This window comes from Micromesistius poutassou, assembly GCF_964030765.1.
Source record: "Micromesistius poutassou genome assembly, chromosome: 6".
NCBI classification, from domain to species: Eukaryota; Metazoa; Chordata; class Actinopteri; order Gadiformes; family Gadidae; genus Micromesistius; species Micromesistius poutassou.
The window spans coordinates 20,706,030-20,729,678 of NC_140276.1; the positions used below are offsets into that span (position 1 = coordinate 20,706,030).

Genomic DNA, 23,649 nt, shown 5'->3' on the forward strand with positions numbered 1-23,649 from the left:
TATTTTATGTGATTGCTGTGTTGGGATACAGCATGACAGCTTGATGGCGAGCTACACAAACATGGAAACTTGGATCATGCCTTCCACCATGATAGTTCAGCTAAAGAGCACCAAAACATTTGATTCTGAATTAACTTAGTTCAAGATGTACAGTTTCTTTGGTTGCCTGTATTGTAGCCTTCTTGTACTTATTGCACCCCATCATCTTGATTATTGTGTGCTTTTGAGAAATAAATCTTCATTAGGGCTAATCCTGGTACATGTTATTCATGTACTCAAAAATCAGCAATGTTGTGCGTCAGGAAAAAAAATATGAATGGGCAACAAAACTATGAGACACGCTCCCAATTGAATGGCTTTTTAAATTTAAATTAAAAACTGTCACCTTTCATAACAAGGAGGAAGGATATTTATATAGGACATTTAGTGAACAATATTTAGAGTTCTCTTGTTCAGTAGAAATGTAAACATCCAGTGATGTTTGGCAGCAAAACCCACAGACATGAAGGTCACAGCTCTAGAGTGACTCTATGTGGCTAGATTATATAGGTTGCAAGTTTCTTTTCTCCTATTTATCTTGTACACAAACAGCTAAACACATTCAAACACAATCAAACACGCAATCAAAGCCATTGAGATTTACTTTTATTTGTATCATGTGACCACACACTCGAATCCTCCAGATTCAATTATGAAATTCATGATTGTTAATCATGAAAACTTTCAGTGGGATAACTATTTCTACTACAATAACCGGTATTATGGATAATACTTTTATGATAAATATTAATGTCTCAGATATAACTGCACTATTCGGCTAATAACTATCACTATAGTGACACCAACTAGTAATACACTCAGAGCCGGATTAACCCAAAGGCAAACTAGGCACGTGCCTAGGGCCTGATTGGCGGGGGGGGGGGGGGGGGGGGGGCCAGACAGAAGGACAAATTAAAAAAAAAAAAAAATGAAATAGCCTATACAAATGTCCTATCTACTATTTATTTCAGTGTTAATATATCAATATATATTAATTAACTAAAAATAGTGACGTTGTTTATCTTAACGTTACGTCACATTAACGCCAATCAGTTAAGTCCGAGGGGAGGTCAGCGGGACAAGACTACTAACCCTAAGCGGAACAATAAAGCTAGCAGGCAGGTCGTTTTTTGAGTAGGCTAACATTCAAGATGCTTTCGGGTGCGGCAAAACGTAAAAAGAAAAAAAATAAGGAACAAAAGAAGAGACAGCGGAGGGCTATTGAGAATAAGGAGTTGTCGTCACGGCACAGAGCCCCCCCCCATGTTGGAAGGTACGCCCCTCCGAGTGCAGCTGAGCTTTGCGTTATTGTTGACACGGTAGCTGCTAGCAGAGGAGGTTGTTGCAACTCTGTACTGTTTAAACAATGCCTGGAAATAACTGCTGCGTTAAAGACTGCTTCAATGCCTCACACGATCGTCGAGGAAACCATAAGAACAGCGGGCTACAGTTTGTCAGGTTCCCTAAATGGACAACGCACTGAAGGCTGCCCCACACAAGAGTTGAGTCGGATGTACACCACACACATAAAGAGAATCTCAGCCGATTTGTTGCTCTCCGATCGTAAATACAAATACATGAGATTCGAACACAAGACGGAACACCTCACACTATAGGACAATCTAGTCCGCTAATGTCCCGCTGCAGGGCCGTGGAGGTAGAACTAGAGCAACTCGTCAACACTGAAAATGGATCAGCGTCTTTTGACGGCAGTGGTTTCCGCGGTGCTTATGCTTACATAATATCAGAGAATATCCGCGTCAGTTCGGCCGCGGCGCAATTAATGAATAAACATCATAACCATCATAAACTGGATGCTGTACAAGTGTTGTGAGACACGGCTGCGAACCGGCAACTTTCAAACAAAGTAGTGCCGGTTTGGTTCCGTGCCGTGCCGTGCCGTGCCGTGCCCAGTGGAATAGCCTACATTGACTGTAATGGTTTCTAATGTCTTCGGCGAACGTTTTTATCGCCGTGCCGCCTCCGTGACGGTTCTGGTGGACGTTGCCTTCACTCGACATTCTGAACATATCCATCATGTTGGATAACCCCGATTTTGCGATCGGGTGCTCTTGGGGTTGATGAGATTATATCTTAGAACACTAGAGACAGGATAATCTTGGCCGATTTTCATCGATGAGATGAGTCGATGAGAGTGTGTTCTCACTAGGACCCTTTTCCTTCGCCTTATTCTTCTCCATTTATTTCTTTATTTCTATCTCGTAATGTCTCCTGCGTCTCTATGTTGCGTATTTCCTCATCTGTTTCTATGCCGCTCTGACAACGTTGCCCCTGGCAACCGATAGCCGTGGATGCCATCATGGCGGACGGGCTCAAACCCCTCCACAAAAATCACGTGACTCCTCATTCTCAGAAGTTTCTGTCGGGCAGCCGTCCGACAGCTGTGAACCTGCAATGCTGACACCTATTGGTGATTTACTGGTACTACTGCCTTAACAATGACACTGGCAATGGATAAGATAAGGATAATTTAATAGCATTTAATAGAGCCGTGTAATAACGTATGAATAATAAAAAATAAAAAAATGACGGATTTTTCATGTGTTTTGTCATGTGTTGTGTCTGATAGACACAACACATGACTTATTTTGGCGTACAAATAACCAACTTGTAACCAAAGACAACGCTATGTAAAATGTGAATTAACTTTTATTAGTAACTTTGGTAAGTTTCAGATTTCAATTTATGAATAACATCGATGGAGGGGGGCCCAAAAAATACAGTCTGCCTAGTGTAGTCCATTTATTTAATCCGGCTCTGAATACACTTGTCACTATTATTAGTAATAATGGTTATCGTACTAATAATGCTTAATTTATCAGTAGAATTAGGGCACATATACTTCAATACAATCTCTTGTGTTACTTCTAATTGTTGCAATATCACTTGAAAAGAAAAAGTAACAATGATTTTACTGTACTTGTTGATTCAGTGTCACATCAAAATAATTCATTAAACATTTGTTTAATGATGATGCATTAAGGGAAAGCATTACATGAATGCCAGATGTCTGTTTGTTACACAGATAAAATATGATGAAGGGAACGGATGTTTACTGTGTGTTGTATTTAAATCTAACATGAACTGCATCTGACTGAAGTCAAGTGGATCATTGGCTCGCTTCTTTCAGTGTCTGCATGTTCCAGCCAATCACAGTTGATCTGATGAAGATATGTAAATGGTTGTCTTCTAAGTCAAATCGTTCACTTGAGAGTACATCTATGCTTCAGCACCATAACGGGACAATGATGGCAATATGTATTGCAATGATCTTGAGTAAAGCTTGTAAGTACAATTTCTCAAAATATTACAGTGGAATATGTATGTGTGGATATTAAATATAACTATAAATGTATGTATTTTTTTTGTATTTGTTTAATTCCCTCAACAATTTGAATAGGTACTTCATGGATTTTTTTTTTTCTTATTTTCAGTGCTAAGTCAGACCCAAGAAAATCCTCAATCACTCTATTTGACAACAGCAGATCTTGGAGATACTGTTTCTCTGCATTGTGCAGCTTTTAATGGTACAAGTAAAGTGCTATACTGGTATAAGCAATCTCTTGGATATATTCCCCAATTGGTTGCCAGCGCAACTTATGGCCGGGAAACGATATATCCGCCATACAAATTAAGGGTCACACTGGTAATAGGAAAGTTGACCATGAGTGATGTAAAGAAAGAGGATGAAGGAAACTATTTCTGTCAGCAAGGAATTGATGAAAACAAGAATTGGAACAACGGCACATTTCTGTCTGTGAATGGTAAGATTCAGCGTTTTAATATCATGAGCAAAAATCTATTTTAGCTGAGGTAAACACAAAAGATAGTTGGATTGGGTACATTTGATTGTGTTTCACTATGCAGATGGGAATGCGCAGACATTAAGCTACCAGACTGTGGTCCAACAGTCTGCATCAGCTCAGCTGGGAGACCCTGTGGATCTCCAGTGCTCTATTAGCTCCCAGAGGACGGACCACAGTAACCAGTGCCAAGGGGAACCCAGTGTGTACTGGTTCAGATCAGGACCATCTCACCCTGCTGCCGTTTACCTGAATGGAAACAGGAGTGGTGAATGTCAGACTAGTTCTGGGCCTCCGTCTGCTCCACAGAGCTGTGTCTACACTCTCCCCAAGAACAATGCAGAGTCCTCTGATGCTGGGACTCACCACTGTGCCCTGGCAGCGTGTGGGGGAGTTATGTTTGGGAGTGGAAGTAAGCTGGACATAAAAGGTAAATATAGTTTACTTCCTACTTTATTTATTTGGTAATTAATTCAATGGTAATTCATTCATGAAGAAGATAATATACATAAACGATATTGACTTGCTGGGAGAATTATTTTATTTGAAATGGGAAAATGCTTATGTAATTATTGCAAAAATACAAAAAATACTATTCTAAAGCTTCCCTCGTGACCCAATGTTGTTTGTGTGATTCTAGCATCAAACGGGCATCCAGTTAACATGGTGCTTGGGATACTGTTGGCTTGCTGTCTGGGTGTGATTATAATCCTCGTTCTAACCAGAAATAAAATGCAAGTTTGTGAGCAGTGCAAAGGTACAGTACATTATACACTTAGCCTGTTGATGTGACCTGATCTGACCTCAGGACAGTTTAGCGAGATCCCAAACTTCTTTGATAGAAGCCTTTTACTCTGTATGCATAATTAAGTCTGTGGCACATTGTATTTTACAATCTGGCTTAAATCAATTTTAACAGTTTGACCTTTTTCATGAATATATAAAGGTTTAGAATTGTTATATATATGTTGTTATATATATATAATATTATATTCAATAAATACTGCATTAACACAAAGATTATTATTATCAGGGACACAGAGAGCCACAGATGTTGCACATGACTCATTGATTCAGGAACAAAAGGTACATCTGCATTGTCTATAATAATTGATTTACGTATTTCAATTTTTAAAAAATTAAAGAAATGCTGTGGCTTGGATGATTGATTATTTTTGGGATTTCCAAATTTGTATTAATAACCAAAGTTGAGTTACACATTCTTTTTTTAGCTTACTGGTTAAATTAACTGGTCTAGCATATTACGGTAACCAATCAGTTATTGGCCACAAGTAATTTCAGTATAATTTCAGTTTTGACCTTGATTCAAGAAAAGTGATCTCTACTACAGCTGTGAATCCTCTCAGATGTTAGTAACACAGCTCTCTGTTGTAGAATGGGGAAACAGATTCCTTGAACTACGCAGCGTTGGAGTTCTCTGGCAGGAAAACCAGAGGACGGAAGAAGAACAGTGAAAGGACTCAGGAGAGTGTGTATTCTGCTGCGAGAGAAACCTGCTACTGAAGTCTGCCATGGTCCTAATACAGTTTAAATTCCTCAATATGGCGTTCCAGGTTATATATAGTATGATATGCTTCTCTCTGTAATATATGGACTGATTTGCTTTGCCCTCTGATCGATGCATCACCATCATTCAAATCATTAAATTTACAAGACGCAAGTTAACCTTTACAAGAAAATAATTGACTCGTGCTATAGTATCAATAATCATGAGACCAATCTCTCTCCATAGTGATCTTGTTCATTTTACTTTTTTCATTTCCCAACGTTTATCATAGGTGCTTAATTGATGAGTGGTAGACAAGACAGCATTGATTGTGTCCGAATTGTTGGTATTGTTCCTCTGTATGCATTTTATAAGGATGTTCATCAAAATCATGAATTGCTATTGATGACATTAAAAAAGCAAATAAAAGTCAACATCTTCACTGTTCACCAACACAAAAATCCCCTTTTGGTTTCAGTCAATGATGGAAAATGTTGATTTCATGGTTGGTTTCCGGCCCTTCAGCAGCACATCCTGTCGATACTTCGACTCAGGTCATGGTCAGGTTGGTGGTGTGTGCACAACAGAGAGACATGGCCAGCCACAGCCCTCGCTTCTCAGCTTATCTGCTGCTTGGGGCCTCGCTCTCTTTCAAACCCAGTGGTAAAAGAAATGGCACGAAAGGAAGTGACACTAAAAGGTGTCATCTCTCCTGGGCTTCTTAGGTTAACTGTCACTTCACCCTGGTTTTAAAAGGCTTGAGTTTCTTGAAACTGCTGTATCTTCAACATGGAGAACAGAGTGCCATCTCCACGTCATTGTTGCTGGGGTGGATTGGTTACTCATTGGTTAACTAATTCTATATGATATATCCTGGGGCGCAGCCCACATAAATACACACCAACACACACACACACACTCATTCTTGCAGTTCATATTTTTACAAGGTCAAATTGCAAAACAAAAATGGAGTAAAAAGTCCCACAAAAGCTCCAGCTATGGACACATTTTGTCTAGTGGAAACCATCTTGGGTGAATAAACCACATTGAAGCAGTTGAAACTCAATTCACCAATCCATTACATGGTCTATACAACACTTTCAGCCAGAAGATTCAGCCTGAAATAATAAACATAATATATCCAGTTGAAAAGCACATAGATTTTGAAACAACTATATGTACCGGAATGGTTAGCAGACAGACTTTTTTTCCCTCTCTTGAAAAAAAGTTTGAAAAAAAATGTCTACATGTTAACTCAAATGTTCTGTGGTCATTAAAACACATACCTGTAATCCAAATCCTTAACCTACACTGATTATATTGAATGAATGATCTTGCTAGAATTTGCTTGTAGATTTTGAACATCTACTTTACCACCAGATGTGAGGTTGATTAGCCATTACAAGCCATTTGGAAAATCAACCCGATTGTGACATCACAAGTGGGAGTGTATACCCATATCTATGATGGGTGGATTAGCGCCCAAGTAAGCTCCCTGGTGGATCCAACGGCCTGGCTGGAGGTAAAAAAGATAAAGCTCAAAAGTCAGTCGTTTTACTTCCTGAAACTGCCTAAATGATGAACTACTACATCATGCGTCATTTGTAGGCACATTACTTCTCTACGCACCCACAGTACTTTCCTACTCACATGAGGGTTTCCCTGAGTCAGGACATCTGCCACTAGCCCTTCCCCTACTAGGGTTAGTTCTATCAATGGCTAGAGTGTTTTCATTGGTCGTAACTGGGGGTACGAGTAAATAAATTGTAACATTAACATTGTAGAGTGATGATTAGACTTATTATACTGTTAGGGGAATTATTTTGTACATAGTTTATATTTAAATATAACATGACCTGCACCTTACATTAACCTAAATGGGTTAGTGTAGGTCCTAAATGGCTGGCTTCATTCAGTGTCTCCATGTTCCAGCCAATCACCGTTAATCTAGGGTGTATAAATATTGTCTTTTAAGTCAAATATTTCATCGCGAGTACATCGCAAGTCCAGCACCAAAACGTGCTTACCAAAGCATTACCAACATTAATGTTGGTAATGCTTTTTGCAATGACGATCTTCAGTAAAGTTTCTAAGTACAATTTCTCTTCAACTTAAAACACTTATTTTATGAAGTGTAAATTATGGGAAATGTTCAGAAGGTTTGGCAATACCATGTCTGTTTGATTCCTAGTGTATGTAGTATGTATGTATGGTTGGATTATTTATATATATATCTAGGTATGTCTGCATTTTTTATTTTTTGTCGAAAATTCCTGCTAAAATGTAATCAGTACTTCATGAATTTTGTTTTTCTTATTTTCAGTGCTAAATCAGACCCAAGAAATTCCTCAATCACTCTCTTTGACAACAGCAGATCTTGGAGATACTGTTTCTCTGCATTGTGCAGCTTTTAATGGTACAAGTAAAGTGCTATACTGGTATAAGCAATCTCTTGGATATATTCCCCAATTGGTTGCCAGCGCAACTTATGGCCGGGAAACGATATATCCGCCATACAAATTAAGGGTCACACTGGTAATAGGAAAGTTGACCATGAGTGATGTAAAGAAAGAGGATGAAGGAAACTATTTCTGTCAGCAAGGAATTGATGAAAACAAGAATTGGAACAACGGCACATTTCTGTCTGTGAATGGTAAGATTCAGCGTTTTAATATCATGAGCAAAAATCTATTTTAGCTGAGGTAAACACAAAAGATAGTTGGATTGGGTACATTTGATTGTGTTTCACTATGCAGATGGGAATGCGCAGACATTAAGCTACCAGACTGTGGTCCAACAGTCTGCATCAGCTCAGCTGGGAGACCCTGTGGATCTCCAGTGCTCTATTAGCTCCCAGAGGACGGACCACAGTAACCAGTGCCAAGGGGAACCCAGTGTGTACTGGTTCAGATCAGGACCATCTCACCCTGCTGCCGTTTACCTGAATGGAAACAGGAGTGGTGAATGTCAGACTAGTTCTGGGCCTCCGTCTGCTCCACAGAGCTGTGTCTACACTCTCCCCAAGAACAATGCAGAGTCCTCTGATGCTGGGACTCACCACTGTGCCCTGGCAGCGTGTGGGGGAGTTATGTTTGGGAGTGGAAGTAAGCTGGACATAACAGAGGGGTGTTCCACAAAGCCGGTTTTATCACTTACCCAGCTAAGTTAACCCAGGGTTAGCGGCAACCCTAGGTTTTCCGTTCCAAAATGAACACGGTATGTAAGTTGCTATAGAAACATATGCTCTCAATCAAACCTGGTCGGAGCAGGTTTTGCGCAGGTTAAGTTTGGAAGATAACCCGGTTTTGCTCGGAGTAGGCTATTTAAACCCACGTTTATCGCAGCTTTTACGTGTTCGCCTATTGATATCGGAGCGCAAATAATTTGTGCAATTCACAGAGAGATTAATTAGACCACGGCTCGACATATTGTCCTTTCCGGATGACTTTTTGCTGGAGAGATATAGTTTTTCAAGTGATTCTTTGATATATTTAAATAGCCTTCTCCAACCCTACATTGCAAATGTTACCAATCGTGGATCTGCCCTCAGTTCACTACAAACAATTTGCATAGCTTTCCGTTTTTTTGCGACGGGTAGCTTTTTGTACAGTGTAGGAGATGCTGAGCACATAGGCAAAGCTACCGTCTGCCGCTCCGTGCGTCTGTCTTGCGCTGAAGCGGTTGTTGCGTAACTTCATCGTTTTTCCAGGCTATAAACCCACGAGACGCATGAAAATGGAGTTTCACCAACTTGCAGGTCAGCATTATCTACTTTAAGTGTTCCCAAATGGCTCCGAAATTATCCTTGTTGACTTTTCATCTGGGTGTTATATTTCAGGATTTCCTAATGTAATTGGGTGCATTGATGGCACACATCCAATGTGAGCAATACATTTCAACAGGGTGCGTTGCATTATGAACATATCATAGACCTCATATAATTGTTGTGCTTGTGCAAGATAGCTCAAAGTTTGTATTTGATCGCAGGGCAATTCGATGGGGATCTCCTAGGAGATCGAGGGTATCCATGCCTCCCGACGCTCATCACCCCGTACCCTAATCCCGCTCCTGGACCACAGACAACATTTAACCTGGCACACAGCAGAACCCGCGTTAAGATTGAAAATACATTCGGGATATTGAAGTCCAGATTCCAATGCCTACGTGGACTAAGAGTTTGTCCGGAACGGGCATGCGATGTAATTGTTGCATGCGCCGTCCTCCACAATATAGCCACTCTGCGCAAAGAGATGCCTCCCCACTTTACCCGTTCCTCGAGGAGGAACACATTCCGCAAATGTTTGTAAGGGCTGACAAAGGATGCGAGACCACATTTGCAGAAATCATTTCAATAAAAAAAATTAAAAAAATACTTTTCTTCCATCATTTTTATTCTTTAGTTGCTGAGGGAGGAAAAATAATAATTAGTACCTTGATCGGTAAAATATGCGGCCCGTTTCGCCATTTTGATCAGGATTTCCATGATCCATACATCACGTCTTTATAGGTTTGCCGTGAACGCGCACAACCCTGTGTTAACCAACCCCGTGTTGATTGAACTAATTCATAACCGGTGCTGTGGAACCGACAGCTCTGGGTTAGTCGGCACAGGATCGAACAACCTAGAGTTCAGCGTTAACACTGTGTTTGTTAAACCTCCGTTCTTGGAACACCCCTCAGGTGAATATAGTTTACTTCATACTTTCAGTTGTTTTGAAATTAACTTTTTTCGGATATGGTTAATTGTTTTATCAAATTAATCCATTTGACATTAGAAAATATGTATTATACATTTCACCTCACGTTCTATTAAAGGGTTCCTATTTTAACAAGCCTACAAGCCTACCCAGTGGACTGTTCCAACTGGTAGGCTGATCTATCCATCATACATCTGGAAGTTATATTTTCAAATGGCTTGTAATGACTATCAACCTCACAACTGGTGGTGAAATAGGAATTATTTAAAGTATGTAAGAAATGCAAACAAGAAATGCGAGACTGGTGTTTATTTTTCTTTGAATGGGTGGATTGTTTTGTTTTGCTCTGCTCTCGGTCACCAGAGACCATAATACCAATATACAACTATATACCAACACCAACACTATGTGTAATTGTACATGAAAAGGCACTATGGGTTTTACAGCTCCCTGATGACCCATTCTCTCATTCCAGGTATTCCAGGCAATTGGAATCTAGGTATCTTTGTGATTCGGAATCTGTTGGCTTGCTGTCTTGTTGTGATTCTGATCATGATAGTCTTTCTAACCAGAAATAAAAGTAGGTTTGTGTGAATTGCAAATGTACAATACATTATACACTCATAAATCAATTAATGGAAAACCAAACCAAGTAGTGGACTCCATACTGTGCACATTGATCCTGGTCCAAATTCTGGCTTAAATGCACATTTAAAATGTAGGATAATATGTAAATATGGACTCAAATTGCCCATTTATTAGTGCCATGAGCTAACTGTACTTAGTCATTTTGGGTTTCCAGGTACATCTATCAAACATTCTGGCTACAACAGAATGGCTTGTGCAAGAGAGTGAAAGCCTGACCATCATTAGCCCAACCCTAAAAGGAAAAAAAGTGTACCAGAAGCCAGAGACAATGAATTTTCTAAAATGTGACGGGGCGGGGATAGACACTAGCACAGCTGCAGGCCTTTGATTGTAGTTTTTACTTTGACACTACACCAAATGAACTGTACTATAATCTTCAATCTTGTAATTCATTGGTAGTAATGCACAATCCTCTGTTGTAGGATAAGAAAACGGACTCCTTGAACAACTCAGCGTTGGTGTTTTCAACTGAGCGAACTAGTCTGTGTTGAGTTCACGTTTGTAGTTATTACCATGGTTGTATGGATAAATGCCAGCACTATAATTGTAATATTATCTCTATATTTGCGTTACTTTCCCCACATATTTCCAGCATTTCGCCACCTTAACAGGTACAAACTTGATGAGACAAACGGACAAGAAAGCTTTGATTATGTATGCATCTTGGGTTAGGGTTATGCATCTATGCATCTTTGTCTCTGTAATAGACTTGATGTTGCTTTTAAATAGTTCCCTTTTCATTTTGACTTTTTTGAAAAAGCCAGTAGGCCATATAAAATGAATTCAAGCAAACATGTTTCTCTGTTCACCAATTCAAAATTCCCCTTTGTTGGTTTCTGAAAAATGTGAGCAGCACATCCTGTAGCCTGTAGCGTCAAGTCTCTTTATGGTTAAGTGTTGAAGCGGCGCATCGAAGAGAACAACATGGCCAGCCACAGCCCCCGTCTCTCAACCTACAGCCTCACTGTTAACAACCCTGTGATGAAGAAAAGTGCAATAACAAAGGAAGTGACACGCGCGTTCTCTTTCATGGGCTTGTTGCATAAACTGTCACTTAACCATATGCAAGAGCTGTATCTCACACAAGAAAAGAAAAAAATCTCTCCACTTTCAGAAACATTCAAAAGTACTATATAGGTCACAGAGAAGTGCATTTTAACAAATCACTTTCAGTGCTTTTCTTTTGGTTTTTCCAATGAACGAGAAACACTTTAAAGTTTTGTGTTCCTAAAACTGAGAAAGGAATCATGTAAATGTAGAGGGCCATAATGTGACAGGAGGTTGCATTGGCCATTACAAACTATTTTGAAGTGTGAGTGTCCACCCATATCTATGAGGGATCGATTCGCTTCTCAGTCACCTCCCTGCTGTACAGTACCAACTGGAAGGAGTTGATGTTATAAACAGGTAGATTGAATTACAGATAAAGCGTACAGTCACTTTCAGGTTTAACTTCCTGTGACTCACCATTATAATTCTTTTTTTAGGCTCTGCTGATTTTGTCATTTTTTGATTTAATCGTCTTAGTAGGTAATGTCTTCTATGATCTTGATCTATGCCCGTTTTCCGATGTTACTAAGATGATAGCTTTGTCTCCACCAACCAGTTTGTGAACGTTCTACTCTGCACCATAACGCCATAGTGTGTCTGGATTAGTGGAGCTATAGTGGCAGCTTTTCAGCGGCCGCTTCTGGGAGACGGATAAATCCGGACAACGCGCGTCTTAATTATAGATCGATTTATTTGTTCCCTTCTTGATAAATACAAACAAAAGGATGTCCCTATCGCATTCACGCGGTTGAAAAATTGTTTGCCACTTCCGCCCCCCCTGGTCATAGGTAACCCATCCATATATTAGACATCTGCCAGTCATAACGTCAGACGTCTCGGTCAATTGGCCAGACAGAACACGGCAGTCAATCCGTTTTCAAACATAGAATTAAGTAATCGTAAACCATAATTCACCGTACTATTAAACCATATTTCATAAACTTAAATATTTATAATTATTTCAATAGTGTTATCAATCTTAATCACTCAAATTAATTTGCAAACATAAATATCCAAAATGGCTCCAACAGGAGCTCTGTCTGGGGAGCGGAGATAGTAGATTGCTGCGTCTGAGAGTGTTGTTCTCATTTTGTACTCATTTCAAAATAATGATCACAAAGTCGCTGTGGGTCTAAACCATGGGGATACCCTGCCTTCCTCACAGTTCTGTGTTATCCAATAGGTGACGTCACAGAGACGGAGACCCCTAGGGTTAGAATGTTACCTGAAACAGGGTTCACCTACACTTTGATGGTGTATCATGGTATTCCATGTCTTTGGTCTGACACATTTTTTATTAAATGTATTTAGTTTTGTTTCTTCCTTGCATGGTCAAACTTATTTAATTACGTAGTGCTTTGTTACATGGGCAATAAAGTTATTATTACTATTATGAGTTTGCATTACTATGATTACTGACAACCACTTTTATGCATGTCTTGTTGAGGCCAATGATTCATTTATACTTAGATAATATGATACACGAAATACATTCCTTAGATATTGCACATCTGAAGTAGCTCTGTACTTTGGCTCATAGAAAACCTGTCACAAATCTAAAGACAAACCTCATCATCCAAGACTCCCAACATAAAAGTGTTTTCATGTAGGTGGGGACGTAAAAGCTCTACCTGCTAGTGCACCAACCATATGGGCAATAGGCCTTGAAGCGACCTGCGTTCCATCTACATGCATTACTTTGATTAGCGAGTGTGCTCAGAGAAAGCTGTTGAAGGGTTAGAACAACCCTTATAGAAGAGCATTGGAGCATAGGGAAAAGGGAAAACAAGCACACTGACAGAAATAAATTCGATAATCTCTCGTTCATGCTCAAATTCCAACGAAAACATTTGAAGTATGACAAAGGACCCTTGAAACTAAACAGAAACCAACTCAAGTCCTTGTGAATTTTGAAATTCTTAATATAAAAACTGGTGTTGAAAAATGTTTATATTGATTTTCATAATATTTCCACTTTAACCACTACTAGTAGACATTCTACTACAAATATTAAGACTCCTATACTATATGCTATATAGGACCAAGGCTGGTGTGCAATAATTAATCATTATCAAGACATTTATTACAAATATCAAATAATTAAACAGATGAACATACTGTATGTTCAGCACAACATATAAATGCCGTCTCTCAATGACTGTAAGAAAAAAAGAATATATAAATTAAAAACAAATCTAACTGCAGATGTTTTCAGTATTCATTTTAGAAATAAATCTAACATTAACTGCACCTCACCGAAAACTAGGTGGATCATTGGCTTGCTTCATTCAGTGTCTCCAGGTTGAAGCCAATCACATGTTACGTAAATTACATATTTTGAGTCCAAATCTAAAGTACAGCGCTAGTTCAGATTTGGAGACTGCCATGTTTTTTGCTATGATAATTCTGTACATCACGTAAAGTAAATTCCTTCTCAAATTCCCTTTCTCTCTGTTTCATGTCACTCATTATTATTCTCCATTATCCAGAGCTGTTTGGTGATATTATGACTTGTATTTCATCATAGGTCTATGTTTATTTTTTTGTTCAGATTGAGGCCCAAGAGAGTCCTTGTTCGGTCTCTCTTTTTATTTAATATTGCGGAGAAACACAAAGATACAAGAATGAAGACAGTACAAAAAAAAAGTATGATGCAAATACAAAAACAAACCACAGGTATTTGTGGTTGTATATTTAGTGACTAAAAAGGCCCATGCCAGTGGGCTCTTTAGAGTCTTTGCACTGATGACGCAATGCTGATTATCTGATTCTAGAACCTGACTGGAATCTAGTTAGCATGGTGCTTGGAATACTGTTGGCTTGTTGTCTGGCTGTGATTATAATCCTCTTTCTAACCAGAAGTAAAAAGCATATTTGTGAGCATTGCAAAAGTACAGTACATACTCCAGCATTTAATTTGTCGTTTTTTTATGGACATATTTAGAAGTGTGACTTGTATTTTCTGTTTTAATAAATAGCATAAATATTCTTTGGTTCTTATTCTCAGGAACACTGAGCACTTCCTATCATGTTCCACGTGACTCAGTGATTCAGGAACAACAGGTACATCCATTTAACATGTTGCATTAGTAGACATTGACAATTACTTTGATTGTGTTACATAGAGCAACAAACCAAGGACTGTGACATTGATCGATTGCTGATTTTTCAAATAAATCATTAGCTTGGGAAAATGTTCTTGGTCTATTGAATGGCTTGGAGATCAAAAATTAAAATCGGTCAATATATTTAAAAATTCAGACAATTTTTTTTTTTTTTTTAAGAACAATTACAGGTGGGATTTCCAATTAAGTATTTCTAATGAAAATGTATGTAACACATCTTTTGCAATATCTAAACCCCTTCCTGAATGGTGCATGTCCTCCAGACCTCAGTATATGATTACAAACCAGGAGGATTGTAGACTTTCACTCTAGAATGTTCTCTGCTACCAAGAGAAATAAGAGGCAGCAGAGAGAGAGGTCATGTTTCCCGAAGCTCCGCTAGGCAGTGGCAAAAACGACTTAATTCATCGTTCAGGTCTACTTAATTTTATTTCATGATCTTAATACTTAAGAATATATAGTTTACAACAATACAATACATTTTGTCACTTTTTATGACTACCGAATCAGACTGCAGCATAAGCCTTGGACTTTCCTATCGCCAACATGCCTATCGCCAAAAGACTCCTCCAGGATACAGTGCCGATGGGTGAGTTTTCTGAGCTAGCTCAGACAAATACACAAGATGATAGAGAGAGAAAGAGAGAGACAGTTCCAGCTGCCTTTCACTGGCACAGAATCGGTGCTAAGCCCAAACAACATGCCAAAGTGAATCAACAAGTTCACTCAATGCCAAATGCTAAGCTTGCTAAAGCTAAAGTAGCATGTATCAGCCGGATTAGCTGAAATTAACCCTGCCGCTGAAGAACCGGTTCCTGCCACTTCAAGAGTCCACGGACGCGCCTGCCACCCATGCACCCCTGAGACCCGAGATGCGTCCAGACGGACGGTGCAGACAGAGACCGACCATGACCCTGTCGTCAGAGAGGCCAGCTGCGCATGCGTCTGCCACCCATGCACCCCTGAGCCCCAGGATGCATCCGAACGGACGGTGCGGACAGAGACAGAACAAGAACCAGTCGCCACGGAGGCGAGCTGTTCATGCGTCTGCCACCGCCACCTCAAGCCAACAAGGGCCCATCTCACAGAAAGCAGATGAACCAGACACTCTGATTGTAGGAGACTCAACCATAAAGGATATAACCGGTAAGAAGATCAAAACATGCTACTTCCCAGATGTGACGGTTAGTAATGTCAACCAGAAACTATCCACAATTATATTGGAAAACCCCAAAATCTCACAGGTTATTGTGCATGCAGGACTTAATGATATTCAAAGAGAACAGTCAGAACTTCTGAAGAGGGTTTTCACTGAACTATTGGACACACTGGACAAATTACACATTAGGTCATTCATCAGTGGACCCCCACCAGCAGTTGACAGGGGAATAAACAGATTCAGTCGTCTACTTGCACTAAATACATGGCTTTCCAGAGTCCGCAATGAAAGGGGAAAGAGGCTTTATTGACAATTTTAACTTGTTCTGGGGGGCGCTTGTCAGAGCAGATGGCCTACACAGGTTAGGCTCAAAACTGTTAAGGGACTATCTTCTCTTCTCACTCTCCCAAAAATCGACCCTGCCATGGTCTGACACACAGGCCACAGTCAGAGCACAGGTTGAGAAGAAGTGAGACTACAGCCTCCCCCACACATCTACTCTGCCACTATCTGACACACAGATAGCAGACAGACCACAGACCTTGAAGAGAGACAACAGCCCGCCCAACGCCATTGACACCATGCCTTCCCCCATCGCTTATGCTGGCTTGGCGAGGAATGGCCACCCCCTCCTCTGCACTCACCCATCAATGATGACCTCCAGCAATCCCCTATCGACGATGACCATGGCAATGACATGCTTTAATGTCATAGACTCTAAAACTCTTGTGGAAACTGTGACACAACTAAAGCCATCCAGCTGTTGCCTTGATACTACCTACTAACCTCTTTAAAAATGTTCTTGACTGCCCAGCAATAGACATATTGCAAATAGTTAACAACTCTCTCCAATCAGGAAATTTACCAAAAGCCTTAAAAACTGCAGTTATTAAGCCCCTTTTAAAAAAGCGGAGCCTAGATGCCTCTATTATTATTAACTACAGACCAATATCAAATCTACCCTTCATAAGTAAAATCATTGAGAAAGTTGTCCTCCAGCAACTTAGTGACTTCCTGGCATCAACTGGTTGCTATGACACCTTCCAATCAGGATTTCGACCCCTTCACAGCACCGAGACCGCCCTTATTAAAGTTGTAAATGACATCCGTCTTAACAAAGGCAATGCAATTTGCAATTTGCAATTCAATAAGTCATTACATTATGCAATTGACAATTAATTATGCAATTTAATAATGGAATTTGTAAATACGTTATTCAATGTGTATTTGCAAATGAAATCCTCAATAAAATTTGGAAAAGTTATAACAATAAAAATAGAATAACATTTTGTCAAATTTTTTGAGTTCCTTTATTCAAATTGAAAAGCTATAGCGTCCCCGTGATTGCAATGCACTTTGCCACGCTCCGTGTGTTGCAAAATTCAAATGACATTTCAATCCGCAAAACACTTTGCAAATCGTTTTGCAAAACGTATCAGCCAATCGCGTCTGGGCGGGAACTACGTCACTTGCTCGTAATTTCCTTGTTCATGTTCGTATGTGTCAGCAATGGAGGAGATTGTTGATGCGCTCCTGCATCCCGCTGCTCCTCTAGAGCTGTAGAGACCTCCCGCAGACCGTCTTTTCCGCCATTTTCAGTTATAATTACGTAAACTCAGTCAAACCATAGACCTATTAAGAGTCAAATCTGGCACAATGCTAGGCATAGAAAATAAATTGCAACGTGCGTGGATGATCAGCTGGTCTGACGAGCAAGTGATGTAGTTCCCGCCCAGACGCGATTGGCTGATACGTTTTGCAAAATGTTTTGCAAAACGATTTGCAAAGTGTTTTGCGGATTGAAATGTCATTTGAATTTTGCAAAACACGGAGCGTGGCGAAGTGCATTGCAATCACGGGGACGCTAATTTGAATAAAGGAACTCAAAAAATTTGACAAAATGTTATTCTATTTTTATTGTTATAACATTTGCAAATTTTATTGAGGATTTCACTTTGCATATTAAAATACACTTTGAATAACGTATTTACAAATTACATTATTAAATTGCATAATGAATTGTCAATTGCATAATGTAATGACTTATTGAATTGCAAATTGATAATTGCATTCCCATTTGAATTGCAAATTGCAAATTGCATTTCCATTTGAATTTTACTACATATATGCTTCCATATGTTTTGACCCACAATGTGTTTTTGACCCTGACACGTGAATTGTGCTCAAAACCAATGCTCTCCACTTCCAAATGGTGCGCAATGGCATTAATACCCCTATTTAAAATCAGTTACACGTTTGCATTGAAAGTGACTGAGTTATTCACTTTTCCAGTTTTTATGCGTGCAAAATGCTTTTCAGAGCGAGAGAATCACTTTTTGACCAAAAATGTGTTTTTGACCCTGACACGTGAATTGTGCTCAAAACCAATGCTCTCCACTTCCAAATGGTGCGCAATGGCATTAATAACCCTATTTAAAATCAGTTACACGTTTGCATTGAAAGTGACTGAGTTATTCACTTTTCCAGTTTTTATGCGTGCAAAATGCTTTTCAGAGCGAGAAAAGCATGTTTTGACCCACAATGTGTTTTTGACCCTAACACGTGAATTATGCTCAAAACCAACGCTCTCCAATTCCAAATGGTGCGCGATGGCATAAATAACCCTATTTAAGCTCAGTTACACGTTTGCATTGAAAGTGACTAAGTTATTCACTTTTCCAGTTTTTATGCGTGCAACATGCTTTTCAGAGCGAGAAAAGCATGTTTTGACCCACAATGTGTTTTTGACCCTAACACGTGAATTATGCTCAAAACTAATGCTCTCCACTTCCAAATGGTGCGCGATGGCATAAATAACCTTATTTAAGCTCAGTTACACGTTTGCATTGAAAGGGACTGAGTTATCAACTTTTCCAGTTTTCATGCGTGCAAAATGCTTTTCAGAGCGAGAAAAGCATGTTTTGACCCACAATGTGTTTTTGACCCTAACACGTGAATTATGCTCAAAACCAACGCTCTCCACTTCCAAATGGTGCGCGATGGCATAAATAACCCTATTTAAGCTCAGTTACACGTTTGCATTGAAAGTGACTGAGTTATTCACTTTTCCAGTTTTTATGCGTGCAAAATGCTTTTCAGAGCGAGAAAAGCATGTTTTGACCCACAATGTGTTTTTGATCCTAACACGTGAATTATGCTCAAAACCAATGCTCTCCACTTCCAAATGGTGCGCGATGGCATAAATAACCCTATTTAAGCTCAGTTACACGTTTGCATTGAAAGTGACTGAGTTATCAACTTTTCCAGTTTCCATGCGTGCAAAATGCTTTTCAGAGCGAGAAAAGCATGTTTTGACCCACAATGTGTTTTTGACCCTAACACGTGAATTATGCTCAAAACCAACGCTCTCCACTTCCAAATGGTGCGCGATGGCATAAATAACCCTATTTAAGCTCAGTTACACGTTTGCATTGAGTTATTCACTTTTCCAATTTTTATGCGTGCAAAATGCTTTTCAGAGCGAGAGAATCACTTTTTGACCAAAAATGTGTTTTTGACCCTGACACGTGAATTGTGCTCAAAACCAATGCTCTCCACTTCCAAATGGTGCGCAATGGCATTAATAACCCTATTTAAAATCAGTTACACGTTTGCATTGAAAGTGACTGAGTTCTTCACTTTTCCAGTTTTTATGCGTGCAAAATGCTTTTCAGAGCGAGAAAAGCATGTTTTGACCCACAATGTGTTTTTGATCCTAACACGTGAATTATGCTCAAAACCAACGCTCTCCACTTCCAAATGGTGCGCGATGGCATAAATAACCCTATTTAAGCTCAGTTACACGTTTGCATTGAGTTATTCACTTTTCCAATTTTTATGCGTGCAAAATGCTTTTCAGAGCGAGAGAATCACTTTTTGACCAAAAATGTGTTTTTGACCCTGACACGTGAATTGTGCTCAAAACCAATGCTCTCCACTTCCAAATGGTGCGCAATGGCATTAATAACCCTATTTAAAATCAGTTACACGTTTGCATTGAAAGTGACTGAGTTATTCACTTTTCCAGTTTTTATGCGTGCAAAATGCTTTTCAGAGCGAGAGAATCACTTTTTGACCAAAAATGTGTTTTTGACCCTGACACGTGAATTGTGCTCAAAACCAATGCTCTCCACTTCCAAATGGTGCGCAATGGCATTAATAACCCTATTTAAAATCAGTTACACGTTTGCATTGAAAGTGACTGAGTTATTCACTTTTCCAGTTTTTATGCGTGCAAAATGCTTTTCAGAGCGAGAAAAGCATGTTTTGACCCACAATGTGTTTTTGACCCTAACACGTGAATTATGCTCAAAACTAATGCTCTCCACTTCCAAATGGTGCGCGATGGCATAAATAACCCTATTTAAGCTCAGTTACACGTTTGCATTGAAAGGGACTGAGTTATCAACTTTTCCAGTTTTCATGCGTGCAAAATGCTTTTCAGAGCGAGAAAAGCATGTTTTGACCCACAATGTGTTTTTGACCCTAACACGTGAATTATGCTCAAAACCAACGCTCTCCACTTCCAAATGGTGCGCGATGGCATAAATAACCCTATTTAAGCTCAGTTACACGTTTGCATTGAAAGTGACTGAGTTATCAACTTTTCCAGTTTTCATGCGTGCAAAATGCTTTTCAGAGCGAGAAAAGCATGTTTTGACCCACAATGTGTTTTTGACCCTAACACGTGAATTATGCTCAAAACCAACGCTCTCCACTTCCAAATGGTGCGCGATGGCATAAATAACCCTATTTAAGCTCAGTTACACGTTTGCATTGAAAGTGACTGAGTTATTCACTTTTCCAGTTTTTATGCGTGCAAAATGCTTTTCAGAGCGAGAAAAGCATGTTTTGACCCACAATGTGTTTTTGACCCTAACACGTGAATTATGCTCAAAACCAACGCTCTCCACTTCCAAATGGTGCGCGATGGCATAAATAACCCTATTTAAGCTCAGTTACACGTTTGCATTGAAAGTGACTGAGTTATTCACTTTTCCAGTTTTTATGCGTGCAAAATGCTTTTCAGAGCGAGAAAAGCATGTTTTGACCCACAATGTGTTTTTGACCCTAACACGTGAATTATGCTCAAAACTAATGCTCTCCACTTCCAAATGGTGCGCGATGGCATAAATAACCCTATTTAAGCTCAGTTACACGTTTGCATTGAAAGGGACTGAGTTATCAACTTTTCCAGTTTTTATGCGTGCAAAATGCTTTTCAGAGCGAGAAAAGCATGTTTTGACCCACAATGTGTTTTTGACCCTAACACGTGAATTATGCTCAAAACCAACGCTCTCCACTTCCAAATGGTGCGCGATGGCATAAATAACCCTATTTAAGCTCAGTTACACGTTTGCATTGAGTTATTCACTTTTCCAATTTTTATGCGTGCAAAATGCTTTTCAGAGCGAGAGAATCACTTTTTGACCAAAAATGTGTTTTTGACCCTGACACGTGAATTGTGCTCAAAACCAATGCTCTCCACTTCCAAATGGTGCGCAATGGCATTAATAACCCTATTTAAAATCAGTTACACGTTTGCATTGAAAGTGACTGAGTTATTCACTTTTCCAGTTTTTATGCGTGCAAAATGCTTTTCAGAGCGAGAAAAGCATGTTTTGACCCACAATGTGTTTTTGATCCTAACACGTGAATTATGCTCAAAACCAACGCTCTCCACTTCCAAATGGTGCGCGATGGCATAAATAACCCTATTTAAGCTCAGTTACACGTTTGCATTGAGTTATTCACTTTTCCAATTTTTATGCGTGCAAAATGCTTTTCAGAGCGAGAGAATCACTTTTTGACCAAAAATGTGTTTTTGACCCTGACACGTGAATTGTGCTCAAAACCAATGCTCTCCACTTCCAAATGGTGCGCAATGGCATTAATAACCCTATTTAAAATCAGTTACACGTTTGCATTGAAAGTGACTGAGTTATTCACTTTTCCAGTTTTTATGCGTGCAAAATGCTTTTCAGAGCGAGAGAATCACTTTTTGACCAAAAATGTGTTTTTGACCCTGACACGTGAATTGTGCTCAAAACCAATGCTCTCCACTTCCAAATGGTGCGCAATGGCATTAATAACCCTATTTAAAATCAGTTACACGTTTGCATTGAAAGTGACTGAGTTATTCACTTTTCCAGTTTTTATGCGTGCAAAATGCTTTTCAGAGCGAGAAAAGCATGTTTTGACCCACAATGTGTTTTTGACCCTAACACGTGAATTATGCTCAAAACTAATGCTCTCCACTTCCAAATGGTGCGCGATGGCATAAATAACCCTATTTAAGCTCAGTTACACGTTTGCATTGAAAGGGACTGAGTTATCAACTTTTCCAGTTTTCATGCGTGCAAAATGCTTTTCAGAGCGAGAAAAGCATGTTTTGACCCACAATGTGTTTTTGACCCTAACACGTGAATTATGCTCAAAACCAACGCTCTCCACTTCCAAATGGTGCGCGATGGCATAAATAACCCTATTTAAGCTCAGTTACACGTTTGCATTGAAAGTGACTGAGTTATCAACTTTTCCAGTTTTCATGCGTGCAAAATGCTTTTCAGAGCGAGAAAAGCATGTTTTGACCCACAATGTGTTTTTGACCCTAACACGTGAATTATGCTCAAAACCAACGCTCTCCACTTCCAAATGGTGCGCGATGGCATAAATAACCCTATTTAAGCTCAGTTACACGTTTGCATTGAAAGTGACTGAGTTATTCACTTTTCCAGTTTTTATGCGTGCAAAATGCTTTTCAGAGCGAGAAAAGCATGTTTTGACCCACAATGTGTTTTTGACCCTAACACGTGAATTATGCTCAAAACCAACGCTCTCCACTTCCAAATGGTGCGCGATGGCATAAATAACCCTATTTAAGCTCAGTTACACGTTTGCATTGAAAGTGACTGAGTTATTCACTTTTCCAGTTTTTATGCGTGCAAAATGCTTTTCAGAGCGAGAAAAGCATGTTTTGACCCACAATGTGTTTTTGACCCTAACACGTGAATTATGCTCAAAACTAATGCTCTCCACTTCCAAATGGTGCGCGATGGCATAAATAACCCTATTTAAGCTCAGTTACACGTTTGCATTGAAAGGGACTGAGTTATCAACTTTTCCAGTTTTTATGCGTGCAAAATGCTTTTCAGAGCGAGAAAAGCATGTTTTGACCCACAATGTGTTTTTGACCCTAACACGTGAATTATGCTCAAAACCAACGCTCTCCACTTCCAAATGGTGCGCGATGGCATAAATAACCCTATTTAAGCTCAGTTACACGTTTGCATTGAGTTATTCACTTTTCCAATTTTTATGCGTGCAAAATGCTTTTCAGAGCGAGAGAATCACTTTTTGACCAAAAATGTGTTTTTGACCCTGACACGTGAATTGTGCTCAAAACCAATGCTCTCCACTTCCAAATGGTGCGCAATGGCATTAATAACCCTATTTAAAATCAGTTACACGTTTGCATTGAAAGTGACTGAGTTATTCACTTTTCCAGTTTTTATGCGTGCAAAATGCTTTTCAGAGCGAGAAAAGCATGTTTTGACCCACAATGTGTTCTTGATCCTAACACGTGAATTATGCTCAAAAC

The 23,649-nt window shown here is 39.5% G+C and overlaps 2 protein-coding genes across 2 annotated transcripts; both read left to right on the forward strand.

The window, feature by feature from the left end:
- Positions 1 to 3,290: 3,290 nt before the first annotated feature.
- Positions 3,291 to 5,804, forward strand: LOC311345216 (uncharacterized protein). Its single transcript, XM_084469597.1, has 6 exons — positions 3,291 to 3,345; positions 3,495 to 3,824; positions 3,928 to 4,293; positions 4,504 to 4,620; positions 4,897 to 4,949; positions 5,259 to 5,804. The coding sequence occupies exons 1-6, from the start codon at positions 3,306 to 3,308 to the stop codon at positions 5,385 to 5,387; spliced, it is 1,035 nt and encodes a 344-aa protein (XP_084325723.1). The 5' UTR covers positions 3,291 to 3,305; the 3' UTR covers positions 5,388 to 5,804.
- Positions 5,805 to 7,683: 1,879 nt separating this feature from the next.
- LOC311345558 (uncharacterized protein) lies at positions 7,684 to 8,608 on the forward strand (the record flags this gene model as incomplete). Its single annotated transcript, XM_084469978.1, has 2 exons — positions 7,684 to 8,023; positions 8,127 to 8,608. Coding segments are annotated over 2 exons (753 nt in total), but the record flags the coding sequence as incomplete, so codon positions are not given.
- Positions 8,609 to 23,649: the final 15,041 nt, after the last annotated feature.

Bases quoted from the DNA above. Each gene is read 5' to 3' on its own strand.
- LOC311345216 (XM_084469597.1), top strand. From the start codon at position 3,306: ATGATGGCAATATGTATTGCAATGATCTTGAGTAAAGCTT. The intron at 3,346-3,494 runs GTAAGTACAATT...TCTTATTTTCAG, and splicing joins AATGATCTTGAGTAAAGCTT to TGCTAAGTCAGACCCAAGAA. The intron at 4,621-4,896 runs GTACAGTACATT...TATTATTATCAG, and splicing joins AGTTTGTGAGCAGTGCAAAG to GGACACAGAGAGCCACAGAT.